General features: G+C 40.7%; 1 protein-coding gene across 12 annotated transcripts in view; it reads right to left on the bottom strand.

The window, feature by feature from the left end:
- The window catches only part of mcf2la (mcf.2 cell line derived transforming sequence-like a), a 324,509-nt gene that overhangs the window by 128,618 nt on the left and 178,567 nt on the right, over positions 1-17,324 (bottom strand). For 11 of the 12 annotated variants that reach the window (XM_051926314.1, XM_051926317.1, XM_051926322.1 and 8 more), the window contains exon 2: positions 876-959. In XM_051926314.1, the coding sequence (XP_051782274.1) occupies positions 876-959 (84 nt within the window). Of the gene's footprint in view, positions 1-875; positions 960-1,439; positions 1,530-17,324 lie in introns of those variants that run through there. The other variant, XM_051926321.1, reaches the window with a different exon arrangement.

Below are 17,324 nucleotides of genomic sequence, written 5' to 3'. Positions count from 1 at the left end.
TGATCCGCTGTGGCAACCCCTCACAGGAGCAGCCGAAAGAAGAAAGAAGATTCTATGTGTAATACAAGACTATAAAAACAGATCTACTTCACAGCTTCAGCTATATAATAATTTTATAAATAACAATTAGCAAGTGTAACATACTGAAAACTAACTGAAAATCCTGATAAACAGGAATCATATTAGGCATTCACGAGGAAATACACAACACAAGGCCAACGTGACTAACAAAATGGGATGGTGAGGGCAAACACCACATAGCTGAGCAGCAAGCAGAGGGCAGATGTTGCACATGCCAACTGATAGCAGGATGCTGATGTGCTCGTCTCGCTTGTGTATTATTCTGTTTGTCTTTCTTCGGAGGTTTCATTTTGCCGATATGCTCGCCTCACTTCTGTATTAGTGGTTAAGCGAGTTTCTCTTTCTTTGGAGGTTTCGTTTTGCCGATGTGTTCGCTTCACTTGTGTGTTAGCGGCTAAGCAAGTTTTCTGTTTCCTCGGAGGTGGAGCCCTTACCCCGACTCCACCTCTCACTTCCGGGCCGGACAGACAGACACACACACTTCCACACGTAGACGTTTATATATAAGATTGGTGCCTGTCACTGTGGAGCGTAGTTCCAGTGTACCCACGTGATAAAAGGAATATCAAAAACAAACAGATTACGAAGGTTTTTCTTTTTGAATACCAACAGCTCAAACAGAGTCGCAGCACATCCATTAAACATTAATGGAGAATCTTTACCTTAAAAGCCTGCATGCTCAGTGATTTGCATTGTGTATGCAAAATAGAAAAAACAGGCCAAAATGTCCACATCTCCAGGGGCAATGAGAAGGACAGCACCAACATAAGCTTTTATTGTACAAAGTTACTCACCCGACAGAAAGGCAAACTGCTGCTTCAGCTGGTTTTCAATTTCCTTAGCATGTAGCGGACTTGTGTCTTGCTGCATGATCTCATCTAAAAGAAAGTTAAGAACAGCCATGATGAATTTATAATAAACAGCTAACTGTGCTCTGGTGACAATCAACAGCCATCTGTGAAGTGACAGAGAGTCACCAGACTAAGAGTTTGAGTTAAGAATCCAAGCTAAGACAATGTCCTTTACGTTACACCAGTCAGATGCACTTGACACACCATATCCTGGAGCGTGTAATGCTCCTCATTGCTCATTGCTATTAAAACTTCATTATCAGGAGGCAGCGACACCCTGCTACACCCAAATTACAGAACACCTTCCTGGTTAGGTGAAAGCATTCCTACTGTAGGATCCAAAAGTACTCTCCAGAATTGCAACATTTGGCTGCTGGGATAAGAAACTTCATTTGTCTTGAGGTGGTCAAGAGAGATGAAGGAAATGAGCTGACGATTTAACTTGAAGAGCTGTCTCATGGCATCTCCCCAGGTTTCCGGGAATAAACATAGAGTATGCAGCAGCACCTGTATAGTGAGTTCCTCCAGTTGAAACGGGTTCACCTAAACAAGCCTGGCAAAGAAATTCATTGAATGTCATCTCTCGCTCTCAATAAAGGGGGCGGGGGTGTACACACACACACACACACACACACACACACACACACACACACACACGCACACACACACAGAAGTTCCACTTCCTGAAGACAGCCTTTTCGACCACCTATGACCTGCTTGGCTACTTTCCTAACTTCTCGTTATTTGCTCAGCAGAAAGGCAAAAAAGTGCTGTCAGCTGTTTTCTTCTAGTAACATAAAATAATTTACAAGGTCTATAGCTCACTTTTAGTTACACAGAAATCCAACAAATAGATAGCCCTATACATTTACAAAAATAAAATAAACAGTGGCTGCACAGGAAGAATTGTATTACATATTAAAGCTGTTTGCAGTCATACTAAACCTAAACTATAAGCTATTATAAACTGCTCAAAAAAATTAAAAGAACACTTTGAAAACACATCAGATCTCAATGGGAAAAAAATCCTGCTGGCGGTCTCTACTGCAATGGACTGATGTGGTAATGTGTTAGGAACAAAAGGATGGCACATCGTTTGATGGAAATGAAAATGATCAGCCTACAGAGGGCTGAATTCAAAGGACACCCCGAAAAAGTCGGTGTCACTACTAGCATGAGGCGATACCTGGACCCTACAGAGCTGGCACAGGTAGTCCAGGATGGCAGGCACATCAATACGTGCCACTGCCAGAAGTTTTTGCTGTGTCTCCCAGCACAGTCTCAAGGGCATGGAAGAGATTCTAGGAGACAGGCAGTTACTCTAGGAGAGCTGGACAGGGCCATAGAAGGTCCTTAACCCATTAGCAGGACCCACCGCTTTCTGCTCATTTGGGCAAGGAGGAACAGGATGAGCACTGCCAGAGTCTACAGAATGACCTCCAGCAGGCCACTGGTGTGAATGTCTCTGAGTAAACAATCAGAAACAGATGTCATGAGGGTGGCCTGAGGGCCCGACGTCCTCTAATGGGCCCTGTGGAGCTCGATTGGCATTTGCCATAGAATACCAGAATTGTCAGTTCCACCACTGGCACCCTGTGCTTTTCACAAACGAGAGCTGGTTCACCCTAAGCACATGTGACAGACATGAAAAATATGTTCTGTCATATGCTACTTACCACAAGATGGCCAAGAAAATAATTTTAATATGCTTTCATACAGAATAGAGATAAAAAGAAAGTTTCTAATAGGACACAAGTCAATGGTGGCCAACAATGGACAACAGCAAATCAAAACAATCCCTAAAACAATTTCATGTCTTTCATGTTGCATTACTCGTGGTTCAAGTTATCCACTTGTATGCTCACAAAGTCCCAAACACATATCCATCCATCCATTATCCAACCTGCTATATCCTAACTACAGGGTCACAGGGGTCTGCTGGAGCCAATCCCAGCCAACACAGGGCACAAGGCAGGAAACAACCCCCGGGCAGGGTGCCAGCCCACCACAGGGCACGCACACACACACACCAAGCACACATTAGGGACAATTTAGAATCGCCAATGCACCTAACCTGCACGTCTTTGGACTGTGGGAGGAAACCCCGCAGACACAGGGAGAACATGCAAACTCCACGCAAGGAAGCGAACACGGGTCTCCTTACTGCGAGACAGCAGTGCTATCCACTGCACCATGTCGCCCCCCGAACACATATATTTCTATTAAAATATTGTTAAATAAATCACTTCTGGAAAACACTCTTGTCATCTAAAATGGCCAGTTTTAATATCTAACATCTTGGACAGGCCAGTGAAGTCCCTGGCTTGTTCACAGTGGTTTATTGAAAGGCCTCACATCCTTTATGCTTAGGCCCGGATTCCAAACTACAACACTGGGTATGTTCAGGTAGGCTCGTACCATGATAAATAAACATTTTAAACTCCTCATTGAAAGTCACTGGCGGTGTACGTGCAGCTCATGTGGGTGGGTAAATCAGCAAAGTTATAATGTGTTATTAAGTGTTACGAGAGATAATCAGTAAGGCGGCCAGCTACAGTACACACCTCCACAAAGCACTTTGTGTCTACAGTACCACCAGTCTTCATCTGATAGAGGCATGTTACATTGACAGTTGGGAGTGCAAACTGGGGTTTCAGCTCTGGCAGCTCTTAAATCTTTTTTTTTTTATTTGGCCAGTGACCGTGTCTCAAGATGGAATGAGATATATTGGACAACATTTGACTGCTAATGAGCCGCGTTCTGTGTGCTTTTCCTAAAACCAGTGGTCAGCACAGTTTTTCTTGTTAGTGCTGCTAACATGGCAGGTAGCTGCAGATCTGACCTTGTAAGCATTAAAGTTGTTAAGCACATGACAATGCACTGCATATATGCGGCATCTCTACTTCAGCGCAATATGACATCATCTTCTGCAAAGTTACCCTACGGTTCAAAAACTTCCAAATCTGACCTACATTCAGTATGCTTCATTTTCAGCCATCCCAAGATAAAAATGCAAAAGTTATTAATAGATAATTGGAGAAAATGTTACAATAATAATGAATTACAATATACTCAATCATTTAAATATACTGCCTTAAATTTTATTAATCTTCCTTTGTCTGCATCTTTAAGTTCTCAAAAACTATAATGAAATTTAGATAGATAGATAGATAGATAGATAGATAGATAGATAGATAGATAGATAGATAGATAGATAGATAGATAGATAGATAGATAGATAGATAGATAGATATCCATCCATCCATTTTCCAACCCGCTGAATCCGAACACAGGGTCACGGGGGTCCGCTGGAGCCAATCCCAGCCAACACAGGGCACAAGGCAGGAACCAATCCAGGGCAGGGTGCCAACCCACCGCAGGTCACACACACACACACACACCAAGCACACACTAGGGCCAATTTAGAATCACCAATCCACCTAACCTGCATGTCTTTGGACTGTGGGAGGAAACCGGAGTACCCGGAGGAAACCCACACAGACACGGGGAGAACATGCAAACTCCACGCAAGGAGGACCCGGGAAGCGAACCCAGGTCCACAGGTCTCCCAACTGCGAGGCAGCAGCGCTACCCACTGCGCCACCGTGCCGCCCTAGATAGATATTAGTGGCACTATATGATAGATAGATAGATGGATGGATGCTTGGTTGTATTTTATTTCTCCCCAGAGGGAAGTTAGAACTTTAGAGAAGTTCTCTCTCTCTGTTGAAATATATAAATAACTAGCAAAATAACCGCGCTTCGCAGCGGAGAAGTAGTATGTTAAAGAGGTTATAAAAAAGTAAAGGAAACATTTTAAAAATAACGTAACATGATTGTCAATGTAATTGTGTTGTCATTGTTATGAGTGTTGCTGTCATATATATATATATATATATATATATATATATATATATATACACACACACACATATATATATATATATATATATACACACATATACACATATATTATATATATATATATATATATATACACATATACACACATACATGCACTTACAATAACATAGAAATCAATATAAACAACATTAACATCATTATCATATGAGAATATGAAGTAATATATAAGAAGCACATTTCATATAAATCTAAATTATTAAACAGTAAAATCTTCTTCTATAATTTGCTACCGTGGCTATTCGTTTGTCTGTCCAGGATTTTAAATCACCTGTAGCTCACAAACCGTTTCACCTATTGACTTGAAATTTGGTACACATATAGTATAGTAGTCACGTCTACTATTCGCTTTATGGGTGATGATTGTATTACTCTTTTTATCTTTATTTTATTGTAGAATCAACTCCTATCTGCGCACACCAGGGCGGCCGTGGGCGGATGCGTATGGTGTATTCACTCCATGTTATCGTGCATTGCGCTGTCACTGGTATTTTGATAAAAGAATTTGAACAACATATAAGAAGAGTATAAATTATTAAACAGTAAAACATTAACATTTAAGAAGTAAAGTTACATTGAGTACTACTGCAGTGCCTTCGGGTATACCTCATTTTTTGTTTGCCCATTACATGCTTAAATGTATAAATTTTTTGGTGTACGTACCCAAGAACACGCGACATATAACCGAGCGTGGGAGAAGCATGGATTTTAAACACGCGTTGAGTTCATCTGCTGGTCTCCCTCGTGGAATAACTGGTAATGTTTGACTAAAATCTACAGCAAGTAAAACAACATTACCTCCTATTTTTTTTTTTTTACGATCTCTGAGATCTTGCTTTTTTCGGTTCAAGGCTTCATAAGCTCTTTTATGTTGTATGGTGTACTTATCCCAAACCATCATCTTTGAATGTTGCAAGACTTTCGCCTTGTATGTAGATCGGAGTAATTACATTCATTGCATTCCTAGTCTGAATCACAATCTGATTGTATGGGTGATTACCTGGCAGGTAACGCTTATGCTTGGTCATCAAGTTGTCTAACATCCGCCACGTGCCCTCTTTTAATTGCGAGAAGCAGATATATATAGCCAAATTCTCGCGCTTCGTTGCGGCGAAGTACTGCTTTTAATTTTTTATTAAGAAGAAAACCTTTTTAAACGGATCGAAAATATACCAATAACAATTTGTTAAGGATCTGTTTTTTTGTGAACCTCCCTTTTCACAGCTGTCGCGCTACGGCGTGTGTTTCGTTTATTTGACAGTATGTAGATGGTGGTAATTACATTCACGGCATTCGTTTTCTGAATCACAATCTGATTGTATGGGTGGTTACCTGCCAGGTTACGCTTGTGGTTGGTCAGGAAGTTGCCTTACGTCCGCCACGTGTCCTCTTTCTGTTCCCAGAAGCAGATCATAGAATGGTTTTAATAGTTTACTTTCAAATAATGCAAAGAGTATGCAACATGTGTTTCTCCCTAATTCTGGGCTCATCAGGCGTACACACTCACTGTATCCCCTCTCGGGAATCGAATCTCAAACGTCAGTGCCAGAGGTGAAGCCCCTAACGTTGCGCTACGGCGTGTGGTTCGTTTATACCTCGTGTTTTCTCATTAAAGTTTTATCTCGCGAATATGTTATTGCCTTCCGCAGCGGGAGCGTTTCTATAAACTTAATTTAAACTTACGTTTTACACCGTGCTTTGTTTCCCTTATGAAGATGCTTGTATGCTTCACTCGCTCGCTTCTTATTGTTTCGCTCCCTTCTCAATTGTTTAATGAATTTTTTGTTCTTCGCTGTTTGCGGCTCTTCCTTCATTTCTCCCTACTACGTTCACAGTCTTTTCACGTGATTACATGGGAGGCGTGATGACGTGACACTCAACTCCGCCTCCCACGGCCATCGAGCTGCCGTCCATTACAGTATATTGTCAAAAAAGAGGTTCCAGTTATGACCATTATGCGTTGAATTTCGAAATGAAACCTGCCTAACTTTTGTAAGTAAGCTGTAAGAAATCAGCCTGCCAAATTTCAGGCTTCTACCTACACGGGAAGTTGGAGAATTAGTGATGAGTCAGTCAGTGAGGGCTTTGCCTTTTATTAGTATAGATAAAACAAACATCAGTCCCTTAAACACACATATGAACTTCTGACTTGGATACTGGAGAACTGCTGCAATCAATAACAGGGCTATAAGGGACAGTAAGATGGTCAGACCAGTCTAGATGTTTATTTGAAGGCGTAAACATTTGAATAAAGCAGGTCCAGCTTGTTGTGTCTGAAAAAGGAATATGCCGTTAGACAGATATTGATACTGTTTCAATGAAGATCAAATCTGGATATATGCCCATTGATTAAAAAAGAAAAAAACATTTCATGAGGTGTAATTTCTTTTTCACTGGACTGTATTTTATATTGAACACCACTTGAAGATGCTTTAAAGTAAAATATATAACTAAATAATTTACAGTACATATATTTCCACATTTGGAGCAGAGGCAGTTAAAGTAACTTATTCAGGGTCACACAGGAAAGTGTGAATTTGATTTAGGTATGTAACTGGAAAACTTCTGCTTTTTAGGCCATTGACTTAGACAGTAGTCACACTGCGTAACAGTATGGTTTATTTTCACTTCTGGCTCCAAGGCTGTGTAATGAGCTTCCGCTAACACTCCAACGTGAGTCCCTATGCTACAGAAACTGTAGTTCTATCATTTTCGTACTTTGCCAAAAACTGTTTTTCTCAACTGATTTCTAACTTGATACTATTTTATCCAAACACCTAATTTAACACATATAATGTGTTTCATTACGCCTTTATGGTTATGCCTGTATTACTTTTATTTACTGTTTATCTGTCTAACTTGTTATATGGTGCCTTTCCTTCCTTCCTTCCTTCCTTCCTTCCTTCCTTCCTTCCTTCCTTCCTATCTATCTATCTATCTATCTATCTATCTATCTATCTATCTATCTATCTATCTATCTATCTATCTATCTATCTATCTATCTATCTATCTATCTATCTATCTATCTATCTATCTATCTATCTATCTATCTATCTATCTATCTATCTATCATATAGTGCCATTAATATCTATCTATCTACCTAAAGGTGATATAACAAACATCACGACACATTTACATTTTGTAATCCGTTATAAAATTTAAATAAACATAAATCCAAATTTCTAATGTGGAAAGCAGTAAGTACACCTGTACATTTATCAGTACCTTAAATTAGAATCAGGCGTACCAAATCAGGAGCAAATGATTAGATGATCTTCAGATAGGATCCTGTCTGAGCCCGTCTTATTTAAAGCTCAGACAGTTAAATTGGGTTGCTCAATGTTGTTGAAGTGTGTGTTAATGCCATACCTTGACCAAAAGAATTCTCTGGGGCCTTCAGAAAGGTGCCTATAGATGCCTATGAGTTGGAGGAAGGATTTAGAAAGATCTCCAGACAATTGGAAATCAACCAATCCACAACCCAGAAGTGTGCCAGGATGAAACCAGAAAGAACATCAGAGTAACAGTAAAGTTTGGGCATGAACACCTTGGCAAAGACCAGGACTTTTGGAACAATGTGCTCTGGATAGATGAGCTAAAAATAGAGTTGTTTTCCCAGAGTACCAGAAGACAGCATTTGACAAGGAGAAGCTGATACCAACTGTAAATCAAGATGGGGGAGATGTTACTTGGCTGCTTTGCTGAATCAGAGCCTGGGTAGCTCACCATCATAAAATCTACTTTCTTCATTGTACTGAAGGGTGCTTGAGCATAATGTGAACCCAAGAATCAGAAGATTGAAGCTCTACCGAATGTGGACTTTACAATATGATTGTGACCCTAAACATACCAGTACCTCCATTAAGAAATTGCTTTAAAAAAAAAAAAAAAAAGAAATGGGAATGTTCTGCAATGGCCAAATCGAAAGCTAAATCTGAATCTCACTGAGATGATGCGGGGGGGAGGGGGGGGCGGGGGAATTGTAACCGGCTGTGCATACCAGGTACCCATCAAACATCTCACAGCCGACAGAATTCTGCATGGAGAAGACTAGTAGACAGGTAAGGAAATGCCTATTTAAATGTAAAAGAGGGATTTACTTATTTTACCAACAAAAATGGAAAGGTTACAGAACGTTAAGGAGAGGACATACCAGGCAGGCAGGCAGAAAACAACATCCAGGAAAGAACCTTCAACTCACGATTTTTAAGTAGCATCACTAATGACATAAAGATAAAATTAGAACCTTTGTCATTTATATGCTGGTGTCACATCAATAAGTGAACACTTTAGAAAGCAAATTTGCCATTGCGTGAAAAAGAGGAAAGATGCCATATTAGTGCCAGGTGGCACACTTCATACAAGAGGCAGAAAAGTAAAAGTGTTCAATGTTCACAATGGGCATGAAGTAAAACTTCTGGTCCAGCTATAGATGTAACACTGGTCATCCAAGTACTCCTGCAAACTCAACTGAATTCAGTTTACTTGTGTATAACGCACAGAGGAATGCGACAAGTTCCAAGGTAAAATGAAAATACGAACTGTACAAAGTACTAATTACATAATGAGTACATATAAAGACACAGATTTTGGTTAAAACAAAGAGGTTTGAAACTTCTTCTTATAAACTATGCTACCGTGGCTGTCCGTTTGTCTGTCCAGGATTTTAAATCACCTGTAGCTCGCAAACCGTTTCACCTATTGACCTGAAATTTGGTACACATATACTATGTGACGTCTACTATCAGTTTTCGGGGTGATGATTGACCTCCAAGGTTATTCCTCTTTTAATTTTAATTTTATTTTATTGTAGAATCAACTCTCAGCAGCGGCCAGCAGGGCGGACGTGTGGCGCATGCATACGGGCGCCATTCTCATTCCCTACCACCATTGCCGTCACTTCCTCTAACTCTTCATATCTTAAATCATTCTTGAGGCAGATTGAAGACTTAAGTGCCAGCTTAAGTGAAAAATGAAAGAAAACATACTAAGTTATTACAACACAAACACTGACAATAAGTTTTAACGCAAAAAGATGCCGACAGAAGAAGAGAAGAAGCGGGCCACTAGGGTGGAGAAAGGAAGAGCTGCTCAGGAAACAGCAAGCGCATCAACCTCTGAGCAAATGAATGGTAAACATACAGAGAAAGAGGATGAAAACTAGGAATAGTCAAGTCAAGTGTATTCGCTGCACGCGCCATTACTGGTATTAATATAATTAGAGACTGGTCTGGACAAATGAGTTCGCTTGTGGTAGACCACCTGGACCCACTACAGTTTGCCTATCAGACAAACACTGGAGTGGAGGATGTGATGATCTGTCTGCTAACATTCTCTTAAATCTCCTAAAGTCTTATTCTCACCTGGTCAAAGCTGGCATCACTATGAGGATTCTAAGTTCTGATTTCTCCAGTGCCTTCAATACTATCCAGCCATCCCTGTTAAGGGGTAAACTCGGAGATATTCAGGTGGATGAGCCCATGGTGTCCTGGATAATGGAGTATCTGTCAGGCTGACCACAGTTTGTGAGACTCGAGGACTGTGCATCTGAAATGGGTGTGAGCACCACAAGGAACAGGCCTGTCTCCTTTACTCTTCATTCTGCACACCTCAGACTACAAATACAACAGCAGGTCATTTCACGTGTAGAAATTCGCAGATGTTTCTGAACTTATGGGGTGTATTGATAAAGGCGGATGAGACAGAGGAGTCAGGTGGAGAACTTTGGGTCTTTGTGCAAAGAGAACTGTCTGCATCTTAGCATCAGCAAAACCAAGGAACTGCTTTTTGACTTTCATAGCACCAAAGAGCTTCCATGTCTGGTAACTATTCAAGGTTTGGATGTAGAGGTGTTGCACTCCTACATGTACTTGGGGGTCCACATTAATGACCTCCACATCCACTCCTTGAATACCGAGCGGACATGTAGGCTCTTTGGTGTGGTGAAAGTCAATAAGCAGTTCCTTGGTTTTGCTCATGTTAAGAACCAGACAATTCTCTCTGCACCAAAAAATAAAGTTCTCCACCTGACTCCTCTTCTCTGTCTCAACCCCCTTATTGTTACACCCCATTAATGAAGAATCGTCTGAACAATTCTGCAGGCGACATGTCCTGGTATTATAGTCTTAAGTGTCCAGAGTGAAGAGTAAGACAGGACAGTTTCCTGTTGGTGCTCCAGTGTTGCTCACACAGTCCTTAAATCTCACAAACTGAGGTCTGCCCAACAGACAGGACACCATTGGTTCATCCACCTGAATATTCCTAAGCTTAACCCTTAACAGGGATGGCTGGATGGTACTGAAGAAGTATTGTATGCACCTTAATTGTGTTTTCTACAGTTTTAATGTAGCATACATGCACAAAAGATAAATAATTTACAGTTTGCTACTGTTTTGTGATAAATCCCATGGCCGGCAGCGTTATCACCCCTTTAAGGATTTTTCCATCCATGCAAGCAAGCCCAGCATAGGTGAACGTCTACGTCACATGCATTTGCAGTCGTTTCAATGGGGACGGAGAAATTTTCTTATGATGTGAAAACGTTAATCTGGACAGCGAACTGTCTAAAGACTGTAGTGGTGTGGATGTAGTCTTACTATGTAAGTCAAGCAGAATTTTATACAAGAGGTGCTTACTGCTTTTGTCATGCCAAAGCTCTTGTAATCTGAAATGTGACCAGCAGAAATGGGACTCCAGATGAAGGGCCATTAACAAATGCAAACTGTGAAGTGAAGCAGAAAAGGATCAAAGAGAATGCTAACTCTGACCCCCAGTTTTATTAAAGTCTCAGCCCCGGGCAGAAAGCCACCAAGACTCGGATAGCCAGATCGCCTTACTGGCTTGAAATTGCTTTCATCACATCCTACTTCAACAAGGATGTGCCAGGGTGTCACGTGAGTTACAAAAATGCAGCAAGTTCTCTGATCCCTCGCTTGATTGCAGCCAGCCAAGTGAAACAGCAAGTGAGCCGCCCTTGACTCATATCCCCTTTGTAAAATGAAAGTCCCTCCTTCAGCAAACTGACAAGAGCAACATAAAGGGAGACAGTGGTAGGAAGACAGGCATGCTGCAATCCTTGTTTTTTCTCTAGTTTAGCCAGCTGCCTGCAGGTAACATGCGGAAGCAGGGAAGACGTCGGCTGGTTGGAACCAAAGGGCACAGGAGCCTTACTTGCTCCAGGGCTGGCAAGATGCATGCTGCTCATTTGCAATGGCAAATATGGAAAAAGTTTGAGATTGGGCCAGAGACAAAATATCAGCATTAATCATTTATTAATCCGCACTGGGCGGCATGGTGGTGCAGTGGTAGCGCTCCTGGCTCGTAGTAAGGAGACCTGGGTTCACTTCCCGGGTCGTCCCTGCATGGAGTTTGCATGTTCTCCCCGTGTCTGCGTGGGTTTCCTCCTGGTGCTCCGGTTTCCTCCCACAGTCCAAAGACATGCAGGTTTGGTGGATTGGTGATTCTAAATTGTCCCTAGTGTGTGCTTGGTGTGTGGGTGTGTGAGCCCCCTGCCCAGGGATTTGTTCCTGCCCTGTGTTGGCTTGGATTGGCTCCAGCAGACCCCCATGACCCTGTGTTAGGATATAGCGGGTTGAGTAATGACTGACTAACTAATCAGCACTTGTTGTCATGGGCCTGGAGTTAGTTTAGGATATGGTGTGACTGAAGGACCCCAAATAAGTTCAAACTGTTCAGGGTACTGCATACAATTTAAAATCCATGGTACAAATCCAACAAAATATTTTGCCACAATTCACAATCTTTCTATCATACAGGATCTATCCTGTGCTGTTCCTTACAATAACAATAACTTTATTTACTGTATACAGCACCTTATCATACATTTACATGCAACTCAAGGTACTTTCCACAGATTAATCAACAAAAACAAAGATAAACCACATTTATTTAGGATTATTATCATTAAATACTATGATCATTTCTAATAAATGTAAGTATACTAAATATAAAATCAGCCAGGCATTGATAAGCAAAAGTTAACCACTAAAGTGCAAAACAAACCTTCACACTTATCAGAAATAGGTTGCCTAATTAAAATACGTATTTATACATTAAGGTTGACAATACAACAACCAGATCTAATTAATATATATATATATCCATCCATCCATCCATTTTCCAACCCGCTGAATCCGAACACAGGGTCACGGGGGTCTGCTGGAGCCAATCCCAGCCAACACAGGGCACAAGGCAGGGAACCAATCCCGGGCAGGGTGCCAACCCACCGCAGGACACACACAAACACACCCACACACCAAGCACACACTAGGGCCAATTTAGAATCGCCAATCCACCTAACCTGCATGTCTTTGGACTGTGGGAGGAAACCGGAGCGCCCGGAGGAAACCCACGCAGACACGGGGAGAACATGCAAACTCCACGCAGGGAGGACCCGGGAAGTGAACCCGGGTCCCCAGATCTCCCGACTGCGAGGCAGCAGCGCTACCCACTGCGCCACCGTGCCGCCCTATATATATATATATATATATATATATATATATATATATAAATAAATATATGCAAAAATATATGTACATTATACCTAGGCATATGTACATAGCAACCCATTGAGTTGAAACAGTCTGATGTTATTAAAGTTAATGAAAAGATACAAAAGAAAATAAAACAGTCTGTAGTTGTTTCCGTTGATTTTAGAATGTAGATGGAGTTAATGATTGCTGGATGTGATTGTTTGACCAGCTGCCACAGAGGAGAGGAAAACAAAAAACTCCCATTCCTTGTTGTTCAAAATCCTCACTGTGAAAGAACCTACTAAAAATGACTGAGTCACAATTCATTACGAATTCATTAAATACGAAGACTATGATGTTTGCTGATGACATTGTGATCTGTAGCGAGAGTAGGGAGCAGGTTGAGGAGACCATGGAGGGGTAGAGGCATGCTATAGAGAGGAGAGGAATGAAGGTCAGTAGGAACACCACGACATAATACATGTGTGTAAATGAGAGGGAGGTCAGTGGAATGGTGAGGATGTAGGGAGTAGAGCTGGCGAAGGTGGATGAGTTTAAATACATGGGATCAACAGTGCAGAGTAATGGGGATTGTGGAAGAGAGGTGAAAAAGAGAGTGCAAACTTTTTCAAGATTTCTGTCATTCCTAATTGTTTATCGTGCAGATCTTGGTTGATCTTCAAGTGACATTTTCCCTCGTCTGAAATGTGAAAACCACGTTTTACTCAAAGCTTCCTCTTTAACACTAGAATTACCAAAGCCTAAGAAAAAACTCATAGATCCGGCCCACCTTAAGTCTCATTGCACCTCTCTTTCAGCGTCTTTTGTCCTGTAAATATGCCAATAAAGACAACCAGCATGCAGCCTGCTGTTCCATCCCCCCACGGCCGCAGAACGTGCACAAAGTTCTCCCAGCTCATGCTTTGATTATCTGGGAGTGAAGTGCTGGAGTTACAGAGTGGAAATAATAGATCGTTATTTGGAACACATGCATTTCATGTGTGTTCCGTTTCTACAATAATCTGTGTAAACACATTGTTAAAACAGAAATGTTTTTCATATTTTAGTAGTAAATGACAAAATGTTGGCATAAACTATATAATGTGTGAGGCCTGAAGTCCAAAGATCAAATAAACACTTTGACAAAAGATTCAAGGATGAGACAACAGCTTCCATGGCGTAGCGGTAAGATTTGCTGACTTGTAATCAAGAATCCCCCGTTCGATCCCGACTGCCTCCTATATTTGCCGTTTTCAGTAGTGAGCTGCTCTTATTGTTAATATTATACAGTACACACATTTGGTTTGCGTCTGTAACAGACGGTGTAAATTTATAGGACTTGTAAAAGTTACCGTTTCTTTTCACTGACGGATCACTCAGGGATCTGACGCTGTTAGTTTTTATTTGAAACTGGGAATAACTGTAGATGGGAGTGGTGTTTTGAGGCAATGGAACTGGACATTCTCTGATCTGGAGGGATAAAAGCTGACACACAAACGCTGCTGAATCTGCCTTCTTCGTATCTCATCGTTACTTGATTTTTTTTATTCAGTTTTATTGAGTGTTTCTGCAAAAAATCGCAAAACACATTTAGTAAGCACCAAGAAAAACTGACACGGAATGGCGTTTGAAAAATAAAAGAGCAACATCACTTGGCAGACTGCTACAGAATACTGTAAGTGAACTACACCTAGCAGCGAAATTAGCAACTAAGTTGAGATTGTGCACCAGGTACATATTCCAGTTATTTTTGGGTACTCCCTCGTATATATATATATATATATATATATATATACCATTAATATTCACGTATAAGTCGGGTCCTGAAACCCAAAAAATCGATCATAAAATCAGACCCGACTTATACGCCCGTTCAAAAATGTGACACGATTTTGTTTTTTTTTGTTTTTTTACATCTTCTTGCCTCTGCCAATCTTGCATCAGTTTCTCAGACACATCAAATTTTGTTGCAACAGCGTAGTTACCAATTTCTTTTGTTACTTCAACGACATCTAATTTAAAACCAGCTTCATATTTTCTTCTGATTGAACGCTCCATCGTAGATAAGGGATTATTTTATGATAAAGGTGAATGAGGGTGTGAGATATAACAAAAACAAAACAGTGCAAACATCGCTTCGGAATAGTTTGGGTATTACCGTGTGGTCACATAGGCACAATACATAGAAAAAAAAAAAGGCAGTGTGCTCCGTGGTTACTCTCTCAGGTGGGCGTTAGCATATCATAATCTCTTGGAAGAACAGTGTGCGTTTTACGCATTTGACTTGTACGACCGACATTATAATGGAAATTATGCGGTAAAATCAAGTCCCGACTTATCCACGAGTATATACAGTGTAAAAACCCGAAATCAGCCAAAGTGGGAAGTGTCCGGCCAAATTGGGAAATGGCCAATGTCGCTGTAAATTGACCAGTCAATGTCCAGTCTTTTCCTTGATTTAGGGATTTGGCCGGCCAGTTTGCGAAATAGCATGGGGCGACCGGCCAAAGTCGGGGAAAAAAAAGGCATGAGCAGTGATTTGTTGCACACTTAGTAGTGCAATTGCATCAAGTGTAGCCTTGGCAGCTCTTGTTCAGAAAGCGGACGCCACATGGTTGTTTCATGATAATTAAGATTAGGTAAATAAGTAAGTTTCACATTTCTGTTATCATATTTAGCCCTAAAATAGTGACTTAACATCAGGGACCAATCTTATTGACCTTAAGGTTATTGTTTGGGCGAGGGGAAGGCCGTCTCAAGTGGCGTCTGCTTTCTGAACAAGACACAACTTGAGCAGTTTCTCGTGCAAAATGGAAAACTCACTTCTGAATCTGCATCAGAAATTTTTAAGCATCTTCATATCGTGAATGGACAGTCTTGCATCAGCGCAACGAATTTTGGCCAGGGAGTTCTCGCCACTTCGCAAAATGGCCGGCCAAAGTAGCATATACACTGGTCATTTCTAGTAATTTGGACTTTGGCCACACCTCTCGGGCAAAATGTAAAACGGCCGGACTTTGGGTTTTGGCCGTAACACACACACATATATATGTGTGTATATATATATATATATATATATATATATACAGTATATATATATATACAGTATATATATATATATGTGTGTATATATATATATATATATATATATATATATATATATATATATACAGTATATATACAGTATATGATCTGGATTACAATTAATATTGAATTAGCTAAACTGCTACAGAGGGACTTGACCAGCATACAGGCATAAGCAGAACTGTGTCAGATGAAATGTAACACAAGTAAATAAAAGTATTATATACAGGAAATAAAAATGTTAGATTTTAATACACAATCAGATGTCTGAAACGTGAAAGTACACCTTGTGAGAAAAACCTGGGTGTCATAGCGGACTCATCACTATCTACATCACGACAGTGTACGGAAGTCAGGTTATGTATGACATTATGTAGAGTTGAAGTCACAGGAGGTTCTGCTCAAGCTTTATAACACACTGGTTAGACCTCACCTGGAGTACTGTGTGCAGTTTTGGTCTCAGGGTATAAGTAAAAGACACAGATGTACTAGTAAAAGTCCAGAGAAGACCAACAAGGCTGTCTAACAGGTCTCAGCGATGAGGAGAGACAGAAGGAGTTAAACCTTTTCAGATTAAGATAATGGAAAGGTGACCAAAACAAAATTATGAAAAGAATTAGTAAAGCTGATCTCAGTTGTTACTTTACAATAAACTCTGCAAAAATCACAGGGACAACATTGGAAATATGTTAAAGGCAGATTCCTTACAAAAGTTTTTTTTTTCACACATAGATTCACACACAAACACACATGGAATAAGTGACCAAGTGAGGTGGAGAGTAAGACGTTAGGGACCTTCAAATCACAAATTGTTACTATTTGTTGAACAGGGTGGATGAGGATGTTGAGGTGAATAGTGTGTTCTCATCACAACTGTTATTATTCTATACCAGG

The sequence above is a fragment of the Erpetoichthys calabaricus genome, chromosome 4 (assembly GCF_900747795.2).
Source record: "Erpetoichthys calabaricus chromosome 4, fErpCal1.3, whole genome shotgun sequence".
Lineage (NCBI taxonomy): Eukaryota > Metazoa > Chordata > Cladistia > Polypteriformes > Polypteridae > Erpetoichthys > Erpetoichthys calabaricus.
This window is presented reverse-complemented; position numbering and strand designations above follow the sequence as displayed.